General features: G+C 37.1%; 1 protein-coding gene across 1 annotated transcript in view; it reads left to right on the top strand.

Annotated features, from left to right (window-relative positions):
• SPIDR (scaffold protein involved in DNA repair) overlaps positions 1 to 18,067 on the top strand; it is a 202,661-nt gene that overhangs the window by 43,918 nt on the left and 140,676 nt on the right. Inside the window, exon 6 of the mRNA XM_085316261.1 lies at positions 9,417 to 9,673. Coding sequence (XP_085172387.1) covers positions 9,417 to 9,673 — 257 coding nt within the window. The remainder of the gene's footprint in view (positions 1 to 9,416; positions 9,674 to 18,067) is intronic.

Raw genomic sequence — 18,067 nt, 5'->3', positions numbered from 1 at the left:
AAAGTAATTTGGTTGCATATTATGTTGGCTAACAATATGCACGAACTGGTCCAAATTGTCTTTAACAGACAACCATTTTCACTCGGAGCAGCCAAAGGTGTTTTTGTGTGATGGAAAAAATGTCTAGCCAAAGCAGAAGAAACACTTTTAGATTGTCTGTAATGGGATTTTTCAGCATTATGCAGTCTTGGAATTTGACTGTTATTTGTACTACAGACTAATGGAGACATCACCAGTACTGCAGAAAACTTTAGTGTTAGATGGATTTCTCCATTCTAAAGCCTCATTAAACTCCTAAAAAGATGCCTTTAGAAGTTACAGTTGCAGCATAAATGCTACAGATGCCAAGATTGCTGCAGACTTTTCTTCACATTCCTTACAGTGCAAATCTGTATACCTTAACTGCTGCTGTGTAAACTTCTACTTCCGGGCTATTTTGTACCTTACTCGCTCACTATCTTCTACTAGTCTTTCCTGCCCTTGTGCTCAGCAGACAGCAGTTATGCTTTTTTTAATATATATATATTCAGAATTCCATTTAATTCTACACCTATAAAGTACACTTAGAAAGAAACATAACACTTCCTGTTTAATTACTTATTTTGTATAAAAATGTATTTGAATTGAGAAGACAGCCTCACCTGTTTCGGTTGGATGATCCATGGCTCAGAACAACCTGTTCTGGGAGAGGCAAGCTGGAACAGTTCATGGATGTATCTTCAGCAATATCTTGCTAAACCTGTTTGCCTTGTAAAAACTCAGGTTTCTGCTCAGGTTTAGAAGTTACAGCTTTAATTTCTTCTTCCTTGACACTTAGGTTTTAACCTTAACTTAAAAGAAAAAAAAAAGCAAATCACCTTTTCACTGGGTCTATAAATATCTGTTTTCTTACAATTTGAATTTATAACAAAACAAAGACCCTCCTGAAGTTTCAGACTCCTTGAAACTCCTTACTCCTTTCAAACATCAAATATTTGTATTGATCTTTGCGTAAAATCTTGCTCTATTTCTTCCATTCCTGTTCTCTTACACTCTGCTGGCAGTACGCTTGCACACACTATTAATTGTATATCTACAGATTATGTGCGAGAGACCTCTAAACTAAACAAAAAAGGAATTACCTCCTGAACAGTAAAAAAAAATAAAAATAAAAACAGACAATCAGACATCATTTGAACTCCAAATCAATACTTAATTTTCTGAATCAAGGCAGTATGATCTGCACAAGATAGAGGAACTGATAAATGATGATACAGGTTATTTATTATTTTGTTTGTGGTATAAAAACCTTTTTTCTCCTGAGCAAATGGGTTGAGTAATCCATGGGTGTCCTCATTCGGGATTTAGATTATTCTGTTCTGAAGCAGTTGAATGCATGATCTCTGTCTCCTTTCCCTAAGTCATTTGGGTTGCTTTTTTTCTAAGAGACTGTTAGTATGGTGGTTGTGGGATTTTTTTTTCCTTTTTTTTTTTTTTTTTTTTTTTAAATACATAATTAAGTTTTTTTTTTTTTTTTTTAAGACATGGTTAATTAGGCCCCTAGCCCCTCCTCATCCCCTCTCCTGTCTCTCCCCAATTATGTACTATTTCCCCAGGAGACATGTGGCTCTCAATTATGTAAATAAGTCATGCACTATTCCCAGAAAAGGATTTTATTTATGCAAAAAATACTGCTCACCTCTTATCAATAAAAAAATAAATACCAGAGCTACAATATTGTAACACCTACAATATTTCATTAAAAATGGTNTTTTTTTTTTTTTTTTTTTTAAGACATGAAGTAGTGTTCCTGATACAAGTGGCATTGTGAAAAATTGTGCAGTTCTTCAGTACCTGAAGAATTAAAATGAAATAACTATTAAAGGCAATGAGCAATATTATACCATTTAGAACTATAGTACTTGTGTACTGTACTTCAGCCTTGTTGTGTTTTGAAGATTGTAATAATTATTTTACTAGTGCCATCCTCCATACCTCTTCTTTGCTTCAGTATCCTGCAAGAAGTTGATCACAAGAGGATAACTGATGATAGGGCTCAAGAGCAGGCACATCATTCCATTAATTTCTACAGAGTTAGGTCAAAGCCCTTTCAACTCCTTCATTTCATGAAAGCTTCTCTAAAACTGTCCAATTTGCTTGCTGTTTGATAATAGGCATTAGTAATTGTGCTTTGAATTGAATTGTGTGTGTAATAGGGGTAACCTTTTAATATGGTGGCTAATGCACCTGTATTTTTTTGACAGAGCTTACAGAATAAATGGAATAAGTACTTCTGCATGAGATCTCCAGAAGAAAGCCCAGTAGTGTAAGCAGTGGTGCTTCAGATTTGGTAGCTGGCCTCCTTTCTCTTGAGATAATCATGAATTAGTTTCCTTTATGATAAGAGGCACTGGGCTGCCGGGTGCAGTGAGCTTTACTACTTAGTCATAGAAGAGCAGTCCTAACCACTCATTTAAAGATCTCAAAACACCATTAAGAGATGAGGATGCAGTCTGTGATCAAATTCTGCTTTGAATAATTATAGTGTTGCTGCCTACACTTCTCCACGTTCAAGTAGATACAGCATTCTTTGCTTCTTGGCATAAATGATTTTCTATGTGCTAATAACTACTGCATTCCAGCCGAGGGGTGGTGACAGGCAAGAGATAGCAAAGTTTCATTCCCATCTCAGTGGGAAGGGAGGGAGAAGTTGCTGATGCTTAGTGGTGGCTGAGAGGGGAGAAAGAACTGAACCCTTTGGCAGCTCAGTGGTAGTCGCTCGGGGAGCTGTGGAGAGCTGCAGCTAAAAGCAGCAGCCTGCTTGGGGTGGCCATTCTTGTGCTCTTGAAGATTGTACAGCTCTGTTTCCTGTGATGGCAGCCACAAAATACGTGTGGCGAGCCAGCCAAGTCATTTCCTAGTGTGCTGAACCACCGCTGCTCAGAAATGTTTAGGACAGATCAGATGGTACAAGCGTATGTGCTGAGGAGGAATGCTGTGCTTAGCTAAACAAGCAGGCGTTATCTAAGATCCACTTTAAATATATGCTCTCTCTATAATAACACTGTTTTGTTGTTCCAGATATCTAAATTTCAGTTAATCTGCTGTGTTGGTTTGGGCTTGTAGGTCCAAAAATATATTACTAATGATTTATGTCTTTCATTGTTGTACTTTTTTGTCATACGGTTATCTCTGCCCACGCACTGCTACCTAAACTTGCACATTTTGCCTGCTGTTTCTGTGGTTGCTTTGTGCAAAGCAAGCTTGGTGTCGCCCACAGAATGGCACACACCTAACCTTACACTTAAAAATCAAGTTTCTTGTGAAGCTGTATCTGAATTTTTCTCTCTTTAGACTGAAAGCAACTAGCTTACCATGAACTAAATTCCTTTTCCTCAAGATGCTATGAAAGTATTTGGCATTAACTTAAATTCAGTGCTTCAGTTAGAGCTTCAAAAAGCCTAAAGCTTTAAAGAGACCTGTCTATAGCTTTTAAACCCTTTAAATCTTTAATTATCTCTATAGGGCTGAATAATATTTTGTACTATCTGTTTGCATAATTCTTGAATTAATTTTATGTTGATTAATTAAGTGAAGAGGAAACTTCTGTTATACCTTTACCCTACTCCCTAACAACCTGCATGCCAGCTCCTGGTGGAATTAAGTGTCAAGTGTTCTTTAGCATAGCTTAGGCCTTTGACATACTGTGCTGGTGATTTAGACTCATGAATACTTATTGTGGCAAATTCAGTAGGTGTTCTGCTCAGTCTGTTTTTAGAGGAAGTACTGTGCAAGATGGAAAACCTCCTTCCAACCTGTTGCTGCCTCCCTGCAGTAGAAGTTTTCTGCAATTGCTTACATGAGAACAAAGATTATCTGTAGTTCAAACATAACATTGCTTACCAAAAAGGAAAAATATATTAAATGAGAGGTGTTAAGATATTCATAGAGTTTTGGGGTGTGGTGTCTGTTAGAAAATAGTGAATTTCTACCCATCTTGTGAGCCACTGTGACAGAGCAGTTTGGAGAAATGCAGATTAATTCTGAAAAGAGTTCTCACATCTTGTATCAGAGAATGGAGTAAACTTGTTAGTCCATGAGAAAATAGACAGGAGACGGTGGAGAAGATATCCAAAGTTAGAGGCAAAGATATGTGAGAAGAGAAGTAGGAGAGAAAATGCCACAGGATTATTTTTCCTCTGTATATATCAGTAATCAATTTGAAATTCTCAAATACTATTTCCATTTCTGACACTGCTTTGCTTTGTGGCCTTGGGAAAGCCTGGTTCCCTAAGTGTTCTTCTGTTCGGGTTGAGGTATATAGTAAGGTAATAGAGGGGAAGAAATATCTTGCCGTTTATTCTTTTTAGTAAGGGAAATCACAGACTAAGCAAGCTCCGCCTGCAAAAATGTTATTTCAGTGTCTGTGAAGAATTTGACAGCCATTTTATGTCAATAAAAAGATTCAGACAAAAAAAAAGTGAGACAAACTATGCAGAGTTCTAACATTCTACAGTGTGCTGAAGCATTTTAGTTTTAGCTGGTGGACTTGTTTACAGTATCTGTGTTCTTCTGCTAAGTATCATATCTGCAAAGTACCTTCATGATAACTGAAAAAGGATTACAATGCTTTATGAATGTGTGATAACTGAGTGAGTAAGATAGTGTCTAACAGGTCCAAATTTATGTGATATATTGAAATTATTCTGCAGAAAAGTTTCAATGGTAATGTATGTTGGAAGGAGAGCCAGCTGGTCATCTTCTTGCTTCTAATTGCCAATCGCTGTGTAATACAGCCTTTTTGAAAATTTGAAGCTGTTAAGTTTTTAAAGTAGAATTATGTTATGTTAGTTTTCCATTTATACAGGAAGTTTTATACAGTTCTGCTTTCTGTGCTGAAGTTGCATCATATGCCCTAAACTACCTTTCTCTTATATTGTACTCCATTTAAATGGAAATTTAAAACTTCTCATATTAGCCTATTGCTAGCTACTGTGAAATGTCCACAGTTTTTACTAACAATGATCGAATAGGTATGTTTCATGCTTTCACTGTTATTGTAGTCAAAGGTAATTTCTTCAGGCAAGTGTTGTGCATACTGTAACAACAGTCTCAAAGAACTTAAAAGACATTCAAGGCAAAATAGCAGACAATTTAAGCAAACCTCTTGAAGGTGAGGAAGGGACTATTTGATGACAGAAGTAACAGCTTTATCTTTTGCACTGCTTGGTGCAAGATATATATGCTCATAGGAGGTTATTTTACTTTCATTGAAGTCAGAGCTTTATTGATGAGTAATTTGGGTCATGATTTTACTGTTTCTGCTTTTTTTTTATTTGACATATTTAAACAGCAGTCGTCATCTTTAGCAATCTTAACTGTTTAGTCAGGGGATGATTTTGCTGGTTCTCATTCTGGGATCTATTTTTAGATCTGTACCATCCTATATGTTAGCTAGTACTGATGAATGCTGTCAAAAATGCATTATGAAGTAATTCCATCTTGACAGCTCCCTTTTGATGCGTTTTTATTTAAACATGCATATCCTTAAAAGACTGCTATACAGGGTTCAGGATGCTCTAATGCAGTAGTCACCAACTTCTTTCTTTATTCTGTAGCCCAATCTTGTTGGAAAAAAATGACAGTTCTGTACATTTATTCTAAAGTTATTTTTCCCTTAAAAGAAAGGAGTGTTTGAAGCCTTTCAAATGAAACCAGTCACAGAGCAAATCAAATTATGTTAAAACAATAAGTCATGTTTGTAATCTTAGTGATATAGTGAAGTCAGCCTTTGTGTTTTTTTTTTTTTTTTTCCATTCAGCTCTTGGAAATGGAGGAATGGTTAGGATGATATAGGTGAGGATGTTGTGATGAGGTCATCGCTGGAGATGATGAGTAAATCTTAGGCGTTAGTCTGCTCCTGAGGACTTGGAGTTGCCGGGATATATGGGAGAGAGCAATGAAAAGCTCCGGAATGAGGTTGGGCTCAATAGGGTTTGGAGGAAGGGATTAAGGTGTTACTGAGCATGTAGTAGAGAAACTGAGTCCATGTATGGTATGGAGCAATGTACCTTTGGCCACTATAATGGTAAATGACTATATTTTAAAACAATAAGCAATGTGGAAAAGTCATCTACTTTTAATTTGATACTTCTGTGTGCTTACTAATGACACTCTTTAGAAATCTCTTAAGTGATGTTAGAGTGGTTAACATTATTATTATATTAAAAAAAAAACACTTCTGAAAACTTAGTTTCATGACGCTTAAGATCTATTTTTAAACAATAAACAATTTGTTTATCAATAACTGCTTTAAAATGAGCTTAAGAAATTTATTAATTTTTTCTTCTCATAGCTGCCACAATTACGTTGACATGCTAGTTTATTAAGCAGATATGTGAAAAATCATGTTTGTAAATATCAAAAATACTTTTCAGAGTGTATTTTTATTGTTGGCTAAAGTTAAACAATGTATAGCATTGGAAAGAGTAGTTTTTGTTCTTATTTTTCTTCTCCGTTTCCATAACTTCCTCTTCTAAAAAAAAGTTTCCAACCGACTAATTAGAAAACCACCTCAAATATGATTTCCTTAGGGAAGTTAAGCCTAAATGAGTATACAATAATAGATATTAGTAAAAGTAGTAAATGATTTATAAGACATCCTTACTTTGGAAAGCTTTATAACTCTTAAAGTGGGATTAAAGCATGTACTTAACTTTAAGCAAGTCCCAGTAGCATTTCTTTTTTGTGTTTTACTTGCACAAAGAACTTCAAGTTTACATCCTTTTTCTTGATGCCATGGTACTGTAGTAATTTGAATAAAAGTAAAGCACTCCTAAAGCAAAAGAGCATATCAAAATGGTGTTTAAGAATGAAGACCTTGCTTACTTCTTTAGTACTATTTGAAATCTTTTATTTCTGGCTCTTTTCCAGAGTGGAAGGAGTTTGTTTTCACAGAAATGTTGTTGCCAAGGGACGAATGTTGACTGTGTTGTGTTTAAAATTGCAGGCTGATATTAATTACGTTCTTTTAGCTATTCTTCTTCTCTGGATAACTTTCAAAAAACATCTTTCCAATTTCCAGAATACTTAGGTAAGTTCTTAAAATGTTACTGCAGTGTCTCATAGTTTATTTTAAGAACATATTAAATAACAAGCAATGGCTTTTTTCATTTTTGTGCACAGTCAAGACATACCACGTTGGTTTCAGATAATTAACCTATCTGATAATGTACAACACAATTAATTCAATGTTTTTTTTTCCCCCCTCCTTTTATCATTAAAGTCGTTATCGGAGCCATTTGTCCGTTCAAACAGCCTGTGTGGAGAGCTGTTTACTGCACTAGACAAGAGAAATGGGTTAATTTTAATTCTTTTGAGGACCTATTGTATGATCAGAGCACCATTATCTGCAGTAAAGTCAGTCTTTGAGTTTTTTCAGTTTTTCATTAGTAACACAAACATAATACTTTGCAGTTACCCATTGATTTTTGTTTTTTCAGTATCAGGCTGAGTTGCCCAACTTGCCTATTCTAAAAAATGATTTTGTCCAACTCTTCTAGAGTTAAGCTAATCCTAGAGCTTCTGCCATCATTGATGGGACTGGTAGTATGCTGTTCCCACCAGGACTTGTACTGCTTTTTCCATCTTTAACTAGCTTAGAATGATGGGGAAATACAACAAAAACCTCAACTACAAACATGGTTTGTAGCTTAGCTCTAGTAGAGTTTTGTGGGCTATATTATTCCATTGAAGTCTCTTCCGGTAAATAAATTAGTTCATTAAAAGATCTCTTGAAGGAGTTATATCCGTTCTCTTATTAGGAAGTGAACAGTTCTACTTTTTACTAATCTAGATGAAGAGATGCCTGGGTGGTTCACTGACTGTTTTTCACAATCGGAAGAACTAAGAATATCAGATGTATGCCTTCCAAATGAAAGGAACAAGGTCTTCCCTGAAGTTATAGAATGATTCTAGGATTTGCCCTTGCTTCTGTGAAGTTGAGAGCTGTTACCATAGTATATACTTTTTGACTGAGAGAAGTCCCATACCTTATTTGAAGACTTGGAGATAATTGAAAAGACTTTCTTCCAACTAATTACTAAAGACTGAGCTCACCTTATGTTTCTCAGTCTCCTGCCTACTTCAGAGTTCTGGGATATTTCATTCTGTAGTGGGTAAAATGTCACATCTCAAGTATTTTTGCTTAATGTTCCTATTACATACTTCAAGAAATACTGGGTTAATAGAGTATAATTTACATAAAAGGACTTAACTCTGCATAGCATACATTAGAGAGCCAAACTTGCTACTGTGTCCTGCTTGTGATAGAGCCCGAGAGGAGCAATCTGGGCCAAAGGAGGTGATTTTCATTGTCAGCACTTTCCTCAGACTTTCATATAGATTTTCAGATTTATTTGGGGGCTTTCTTACCCTTTACTTGCTCCCTTCCTTTCTTGGTCTGTGCATCCTATGAATCTGTAAGAGCTTCTTCAGCAAGTTCTTATAAATTTGAACTCTGCTGTGTTCTTGTTCATAGTTCTGGCTGTTGAACAGTAATCTTCTTTCGATTTGCATGAATATGGCCTTATACCTTCCAAGTCTGGGTGCTAAATTTTCGAAATCTTCCCTGGAAGCTATGGGCCTGGACATGTGTGAAGGCTAGCTTTAGTTGTCACATTTTTGTTCTAATAAAATGTTAAGTGCTTTTTGCCTGTCGGGGTTTGTCTCGCATCATAGATATGTATGTTTCTTTCCTTAGTTTAAATTGCAGGATGTCCCTGCTTATTTGAATCCAGCCATGAATGGTCTGCTCAGTTCTCCTCCACTTGGACGCGTGCATCATTTCTCTTCATTGCTGAAATACAATGTTACCCTAGGTTGTTTTATTTTTTAATTTAGTTATTTACAAGACATTTACACATATACTCTTCCTAGCAATGAAGAATCTTGATTTCTGATTTTAAGTAGGTATACTCTTTCTGAGAATCTGTCCTGCTTGCTAACAGATCTTGTATGTGTGTGGGGTCCATCTGCCAATCATGATTCCTTTTCCTTCATTAACCTCTTTCTGTTTGCCTATAAACTTGTTTTAATCCTGGCACCTGTTTGGAAACTTCTCCTGATAGCAGCTTTTCTTTTGATTAATTCTTTGTGTCTAGTTATTTAAAAAATAAATGTATTACTCATCCCAGTTGTCCTCAACAGGCAGTCTTTGTAGTCAGGAGTTTTGTACTGGCTTAGAAAAGATAACTGTTATGCAGTTAAAATGAAATTGTCCAACTTATATTAATCAAAAAATTGACGTTTGATTTTTGGGTTACTAAATGATGGTCTGCACACACCTGTCATAGGATGTAAACCAATTGGTTTTCTTTTTTCAATTATAAATCAATCTTGTTAGCAACCTGTTTAAATAACTTTTTTTTAATGTGTAGACAACTTCAACAGAAATTTCTGAATATTCGTCTGATAATAACAGCGTGGAAGAAGGCGAAATGGACATGGAGACTACTAATCTAGGATTCACTGAGAGGTTACAATTGAATTTAGCACTGGATACAGGGAAGGTTATGGCAAGACCTGCCAGTGACTGGCTAAAGTCTGCACAGGCCCTTCTACAAACACCTAAGAAACTATCAAACAAGGCCTCAAGAACCCCAGAAGATTCTGCTAAGAAGAGGAAATTACTAAGGTAAATGTCCTATCTTTCTTAAGAAAAAATGTTATTGTAAATAATTAAAGTTAATGAACAAAAGAGTACAAATGCATTTCAAGGATAAATAGTTTAAAGATGCAAATTCCAAAAACTCAAAGAATGTCATTTATCTGTAAACAAGCAATCAAGAAAAAGCACTTATTTCAATGTTATTGTCTGTAGTGATAGCACTTGATGTTGAACTCCTGTCTTTGTACAATTTGTACAAAGTTTTTGCACTGTTCATAATGCTTTAAGGCATCTTACAGATACCTGAGTGTGCATACTTCTCTTTTAACTTGTAACCATTTTCTGGCTTTATGCCTGTCCAAAGGGTCTGCAAAAATGCTGTGCCTCTGACTTTTTTTGGTCCTTTCCAGATTTGTCAGGGTAAAATTATCCAAGTACTGTGTGAAGGGAGTGGATGAGCAATAGTGCTTAAGGCAGGACAGAGTGACAGGCAAGAGTGGGATGTATTTGTTCCCCTGAAGTTTAAATGTCTGTGACTAGATTAAATACATTAAAAAGATAATCTAACTGCTGAAGGGAAACAGCTTGAACCTGTGCAGGGTAAGTATGATGATCATGGTTCAGTATTTATCAAACTAATTACAGTGCAGAAATAGTCGCTTCCTGTATTGATTTCGGAAAAGCAACTTTAACTTGCATGGTGTATGTAGGGGTATGTCTCGTACTACAGAAACTGAAATTGTAAAGAGTGTTCCTTTAGACACCTATTGTATTTTTTAACAATGTAATTGTTTCTCGCTTTAGTTGCAGCCAATTCTACATACAGTAATCAGTTGGAAAACATGATGCTTAAACAGTAAATCTTCATGTTAGTTAAGTTTTTGGCTGCTGCAGTAACATCCCATGGTTTGGAGTTCCAAAGCTTAAATGTGATTTCAGTCTGCGTCTGCCAATTTTATTTAATGACCTTTACTGTCAACTTCCTTAGTACAAAACTATACTTTAGAGCAAAGACACTCTGAGTTGTTTAAGAGAGTAAACTGCTCTTCTCTAACAATGCAGAATGTAATCTGTTTAGATTGGACAGAGAAGAGCACAGTTTAAGGGATAACACAGGCTGGAAGAGTAACAAACTACCTTTGGTTTCTTTAGGAACAGGGAAGTAAGCAGGAAATTCCTCAGTTACAAGTTTCATTCATCTAGTTATTTGATTGTCCAGGTAATGCTCATCTGTTTGCTTCTCACGTGCAGGGCATTGACTTTGAGGGTGTCTCACATTTTCACTAGTATACCAACAGGGGATATGAGAGTCTGAATCCTAAATGGGAAGGTTCAGATTTGCAGTGCTATGAATTAGAGGCCAGTTTAGGGAAAGAATTATTGGCTTCTTGATTGGTAAAGGGACAACCCTTCCTTTCCAGTTATATAGCTATAAGCTATGTAAAAGTTGCTAGTTCTTCCCTTCTCCTTCCTTCTCACCTGCCCTGAAAATTGAGACCACAGTACAAAAAGCAGTGAGTGAAGGAATTCATCCTGCAAGCTGGATCTGGCCTGCAGGTTCCCACTTGGACCTTTTTATGCTGAGGAGCAGGTGGAAGAGAGAGCTTCTGTACTTAGTACCAGCCCAAAATGAGAGAGCTTAGCTACGTGAAGTGTGGGTTGAGAAGATATGGTGCAAATGATAAAGCTATGGTCTTTCTGTGTGAATTTCTTTGTGAGAAAGGTACTAATCCAAAGCCAAATTATATTAGTATCTTTAATTCTTATAAGAGTCCTGATGCAAGTAGAATAGGTCTCCTACGTTTTTTTTTCCACTTTTGAGAAAAGCGAAATGATTTATTTCTGTTTTCATCTGTCTCTGATGTTTGAGATGATTAAAGTCATCTTCAACAGGTAGAGAGGATGTTGTCAGAAAATTTTAGCTTGTATTTTCTGAAAAATATGTATAACTCTCTTCCAGTGTTCTTTAGGTATACTGCATTATTATTTATAGTATCTGATCACAGCTGTGTTCCTGTTACCTCCGTGGCTACATTCTGATACCAAATCTCAAACACCACCACTCCCTGCCCCAGCAAGAAAATATATATACATACATACATATATATATATGTGTGTGTGTGTGTATATCTCTGAGCTGTAACAGTCTGTCAAAAAGTTGAAGTAAGTTAACTTTCTGCTGTGCTGTCTGCCTAAAATGCTCCTGGTGCCAAGATGTAAATGAGTGGTTGCCTGGATGGGAGGAATGTTTTCAAATTGTTTGACTGTGATAGACTACTGTTATTAAAGGTGTATTTATCATTATCCACAAAAAAACCCAAGAACTAACTTGAACAGAAAAAATTTATGGATGGTTAAAATAAATTCTAATAATCCTAGTAGTAGACATTTGAATGTAAATTCGATACCTTGGAGTGGAATGAAAATGAGAAGTCAGTTTCCCCAAAAGAAATACTAAAAATTTATGAAGTTGACTATGGTGAGTGGAAATTGAAGGAAGATGTTGCAGTCTTCCTCTGTTAGGGGTTAAATGGAGTTTTTGAGTGATTTGCGTCTGTGGAAAAGAAAGGTATGGCAGAAGCAATTTATCTTTCTGTGCCTTGCCTGCTGCTTGATGTATTCTATGCTCGTTTGCCAGATTCTAATATCTCTTCATATATCCCCTGTAATGGTAGTTTTTGTTTTTCAAAGCTGTTCTGAGTGAAGATTGCTCTTCTCTCCCTGACAGTGTGTAGGGAGAGCCACAGTCTGCACAGCGCTGTCGTTCAGCGGTGCTGGTGGTCCCAGTCCAGTCCTGGAGCTCCCTGAAGGTGCCAGCTGTGCTGTTGTGCTAGCAGGGCATCATCTCTTTTGCTCACAACCATTACCATAGCTACTGGTCATCCTCACCCTAAATATCATTGGTATTTTATACTATCTTGTGTAGCTATCTCTTTTTATTTGAACAACATTAGAAGGGGGTAAAAAAAGCATAATTTTCCCAGGTGTTCTGACAGGTGATGTCATTGTACTGCACTGCTGACCTAATAAGACAGCTGATAAGGAGGTGCGACCAGTATTACTTGATGCTGAGGTGGTTGGCTTGGTGATTAGGTAGAGGTATTAGTTTTAGATGTTTTCGCCATTTTATTCCTCTACAGAGTTTCAGTTTCTCAGTTTGAGTTGACAATGTATGGAAAAATTATGCAAGTGATTTGCAGATACAAGGGAGGGGAAAAGAATGTACTGCAACTACTACTTTTCAGGAAGCTTCTCTTTTTGGATTTTGTTTTTTACATTAATTCTACAGGGTGAGATGTTGAAACTTGCATTAGTTCTAACTCTCTGAGTTCCTTTCTAAAGCAAGGGAGAAATGAAGAGCATGTTCAAAGTCTCAGAATTTGTTACGAGTTAAACCAGTAACCAGTGTTTGTTTAATATTTGTAAACAAGAAAACTCAAAAATTTATGCACTCAGCTTTTCTGGTCTACAAGTAAATCTCTCTTGAAGGGTTTATGAATTGTTTGCTTTTTCTAGTAAGATTTTATTTCCATCAGCAAAAGAAAAAAACCCACTGAAGTCTGGGTTTCAGCTCAGGAAATGGATATCTTAAGATATATTATATAATGTTAACCCCTTTTTTCCTAAATCTGTCACCTTGAGCTTTTTAGTTATGAAGAGCAGTTGCATTATTTTCACATTTTTTTTAATGTTTGCCCATTTTTATTTTAATAGTAAAATAAAATCTTGGAAAATTCTGTTTAATTAGCTCATATCTGTTTGTGTATAGAGCAGTAGACCACACTAGTCTGAATTGCTAAAAATAACTTTTCGTTATCAAAAGAGGAGAAAAATACAGAATGTCCTGGTACTTTGTGTAGTAAGTGTAACCCATTTCTGTCATATGAGGCCATTTGGGGTCCTGAAAATAAAGGAAGATGCCAAGAGGAAGAAGCTGGCACAAATGAAGCAAGCTTTTACTCTAAAATTGTCTCTTTTCTTGAATACATGAACAGATTGCACAAGGGTATAACAGCAACAGACTAGTCATTTTGACCATCCTGATCTTATGCTGAAATTATAAACATTAGATAAATTTCTCATGCTAGTGAATAACTTGTTGGTTTTGGAGAATATAACTGAAGAATATCATGGGTTCAGTACAGAGGTACCATTTGTAATCAGTGGTAATGCACACAGGCAAATGATCTTGCACTTACTGAAAATTAAAATCTGAGTTGTTGTTTTTAGAAGATGAGGATGGTTTCATGAGACCAGATGATCAGTGTTAACAGAAAAAAAGTTATTCTGTGCAAAAATGTCTGTGCTTAAAGCAATAACTTCCCCTATTTCATCTATAGTAGATTTTCTTGATTGCAGTGGTTTAACAGAATGTAGTTAGTCCCCATCAGAGAGAAGTCATTCTGGTGTCTTTGATTTATTGAACCATTATGTTTGCTATTCCATGCAAGATCTCTGGTCAGGCAAGACAAAACTTTCAGAATTGAAGGGGAGGCTGTCTCCTGTCTGGTGGGGCTGAGCTATTCCATCAAAGCTGGTTTCTGCAGAGTGTTCCTCTTAATCTTATGTCTCTCTGTTCTACCAGAAATTTTGATATGAATCTGACACTTTATTTATTTAACTACCATTGAAAAAAAGGAATGACTTCTGTGAATGAGGATGCTTCTTATTAAGCTATTCTTATTAAGTTATATTCTTCCTTCTGGTGACTGTCTGCTATCAGAGAGAGAGCACAGTCTGAATGTTCTCCCCCCACCACCACCACCATTAAAGAGGCTGAATGGTCCTGGAGAGCTGGGGCAATCTTGTTTTCTTTCAGGAGCTGGTAAGAAATCAGTGTTTTGAAAATTAAGAAAAAAAAGAAGGCTCCAGAAGCTGCTTAATTCAGAAGATATTCCTAAATTCTTTCGAACATATTCAATAGGAGAACTTGTCTAAGTAGAAGAAAAAGAACATCAACCGCCTATCAAATTTTACTAGATTGCAAGTCTCAGTTATGATCTCTCATCTGTACACGTTATCTCTGAGCATATACAACATTCTCAACAATGTGTACCTGTGTTGTATATAAATGAATTTATGGTTCTCAAATATCATTGTCATCAAATTTGTCAGAATATGCAATAGAAAGCACATGCACCTGTATTTTTAAAGTATTTGAGCTAAAGAGGGAGTTGGTTCTCCTGCTTTTGGGATAGTTTTTGAATTTCTTTTTTTTTTCTTTTGCTTTTACTTTTTAAAAGAAAAACTCTCTCTTCTGCCATGGAAGTTCCTCTTGTACATGGCATTTCCTTTAACCCTATTTTCCAATTTCACAAGGTACAAAATAGATGCTGAAAAATATTTCCAATGAGCAGCTGAGAACTGCTCATAAATGCATTCTTGGTTGTATTTTATATTCTGCACCCAAGCAAATGCAAAGTGCTTTGTTATATTTTCTGTTTAAACTATTTTTAACTACACTTGGAATGTGAATGGAAGGGTAATTTATTAATAAAGACTCTTATTTGCCCGAAGAGCTACTAGGGAAAGGCATAGCTTGAGTTTCCTGAACTTTTTCTGTATTAGGACAACAGTTATCACAATAGTTACCAAATTAGTAATGCAGTTGTAAATATCAGAGTAAAGTAATCATTCCCTTCCTTGGTAGACATATCAGGCCTGAAACAGGAATGTTATATTTCTGCTGTGGGCAGTAGTGAGGGAATCAGGACTTTTCTTTAATGTTACAGAATGCTTCTGGCACAGATGATAGTGGACTTAAGGAATAGTGGGGAATGAGTGACTGGGCACAGCTGTAGGTGAGTTTGAGGAGGGAAGAACAGTGTGAGCTTGAAATAGCTACTGTTTTATGTAGGTACCTTAAGCACAGCTACTGGATAGGAGGAAGGCTTCCTAGTGATGCTTGAACAAACAAGATGCATTTAGTTGGATGTGATTTGTGGAAGGGGATGAGGTGAAGTTTTAGAATGCTTCTGCTGAACAGTTTTCTTTCACCAAAATAAGTTTTTGAGCTGCTAGCTGCTTTGTGTATGGCTGTAGTCTGCCATAAAGTTTAGTTGCAGGCTCATACATGCAAGACTTAAGCATGCAAGCAAACTCAAAATGCATTTAACTGCTGTGCTTCTAAGCATAGCTAGATAGTAGGTTCCAGTATGGCTTGGGTAGCCCGTGCAGCCAAGCTGCAGTAGGACTGCAGCTGCAAACTGTAACTTACCAAGAAGAAAAATTGAGTGGACAGAGTTTGGTAGTGTTCACAGAACTGTTTTGTACATAGCTATGGCAGTGCAGTAGTACTTGTGTGCTCAAGATTTGGAGGAAATGGGACTGAGCACAGTGTTATAATTTATATGAGGTTCTGTGTTAACTTGACTGTGCTGCTCATTGTTTTGTTTATTTGTTTTCCTCCTTGATATAACAGGTTTTGTAGCTTCTTGAGAGTTAGTGCTTTATCTTTGGGGTTTTCTTTTTCTTCCCCCCCCCCCTTTCTGAAAGATGGCAATTTAGAGTCTCAGAGTTTATCTTCCCTACAACAGCTATAGAAAAGATTGCAGTAACGGAGACAGTGCTGCAAAGATTGCAATTACAGGGGACAATAAAGGGACAAGATTGGTGATGATACAAAGTGGGAGAAGTTGATAGGCCAGAGGGCTGTGCTACTATTCAGAGAGACCTGGACAGCCTGGAGAAATGAGCAGAGAGCCTCAGCAAAGGGAAGTGCAAGGTGCTGCACGCAGGGAGGAGTAACCTCATATACCAGTACAAGCTTGGGGCTGACCTACTGGAAAGCAGCTCTGTGGAGAAGGACCTAGGAGTCCTGGTGGAGAAAGAGTTGACCATGAGCCAGCAATGTTCCCTTGTAGCCAAGGAGGCCAATGGTATCCTGGGCTGCATTAGGGAAAGCGCTGCCATGCCGGCAGGTTGAGGGAGGTGATCCTCCCCTCTACTCAGCTCTGGCTGGTGAGGCCACACCTGGAGTACTGGATTACCTAGTACAAGAGAGTCATGGACTTGCTGAAGCAAGTCCAGCAGACAGCTACTAAGAGGATGAAGGAACATCTTGCATATGAGGAAAGGCTGAGAGAGCCGAGACTCTTCAGCCTGGAGAAGAGAAGACTGAGAGGAGATATTATCAATGCTTATGAAGGGAGGGTATAAAGAGGATGGGTGCAGACACTTTTCAGTGGTGACCTGTGACAGGATGAGAGGCAACAGGTACAAACTGATACATGGAAAGCTCTGTCTGAACGTGTGGAAAAGCTTCCTCACTGTGAGAGTGACTGAGCACTAGCAGTTGCCCAAAGAAGTTACGGAATCTCCTTCTCTAGAGATGTTCAAAACCAGCCTGGACACAATCCTGTGCAATGTGCTCTAGGTGACACTACTTGAGCAGGGGGGGATTGAACTAGATGATCTCTAAAGATCCTTTCCAAACTCAACTGTTCTGCGGCTCTGATTCTGTAACGTAAACTATGTAACTTTAACTGCTTTGGGTCAAACATGGCTCCTGCTTTTCAGAGTGTATACTCTGTGGTCTTCACTGCTAAGATGTTCAGCCATGGCATCTGATAATTCTTGTGATAGTTACAAATTTGCAAATCCATAGCTCATTAGAAATTCAACTAAGACTGGTAATTCATTTTTGTATAACCTATTGGCTTGTCTGCAGGTGAAGTCACTGTTAGTAATTACTAACCAAAGAAAGATTTTTATTGACTACCAAAAGTGCTGCTTAGCCTTTTTAGTGCCTTCTTGGTTTCCACAGGGTCGAGTTCTCCCAGTTTCACATTTGCAATGCCGGCTATACCAAGTTGTTTTCTTTTTCTGAAAAATACCATTCAGATGCACATAAGCCAAAGAAAAATGCTCAAATGTTCCTGTGGTAGTCCAAAGCTCTTTGGAATAGCCCAAATACAGCTTCCAACATAGTAGTCTTTTTGTTCTCCTAGCAGGAAACTGAGGTCTTCCAGATTTGAATCCAGGAGTAGGAATCATTTCAGTGTTACCTTAAGTGCATATGCTTTAGATGCCACTCCTCTGCACCTCACCTTGGGAATGCTGAATTAATTCAATCTTGGAGAGTGTTCAGACCTCTGAAACTGCTCATTTGACCCAGCTGTGAAATGAATCATAGGGTCAAGTATGGGTAAAAGAATATTTTTGTGTTCACTCCTTGCCAACAGACAAACAAATCTGGGGGAAAAAAAAACCCAACCTGCTATAAGTGGTTGAGTGGTTATGCTGAACCATTTAGGGTGTTTGTTTTGAATTCAGAATTGTCTTCAGTATTTATCAGGATATGTGGATAAGTACGGAGAAAATTTAGTAACCTTTCCTTAAAAATCTCTGTGTAGGAGACAGGACTGAAAACTTGGTTTTGAATACCCAGATAATGAAAATGTTTTGTTTTTTGTGTTGTGC

The sequence above is a fragment of the Rhea americana genome, unplaced genomic scaffold, assembly GCF_003343005.1.
Source record: "Rhea americana isolate MKP2758 unplaced genomic scaffold, rheAme1 scaffold_46, whole genome shotgun sequence".
Taxonomy (NCBI): domain Eukaryota; kingdom Metazoa; phylum Chordata; class Aves; order Rheiformes; family Rheidae; genus Rhea; species Rhea americana.
This window is presented reverse-complemented; position numbering and strand designations above follow the sequence as displayed.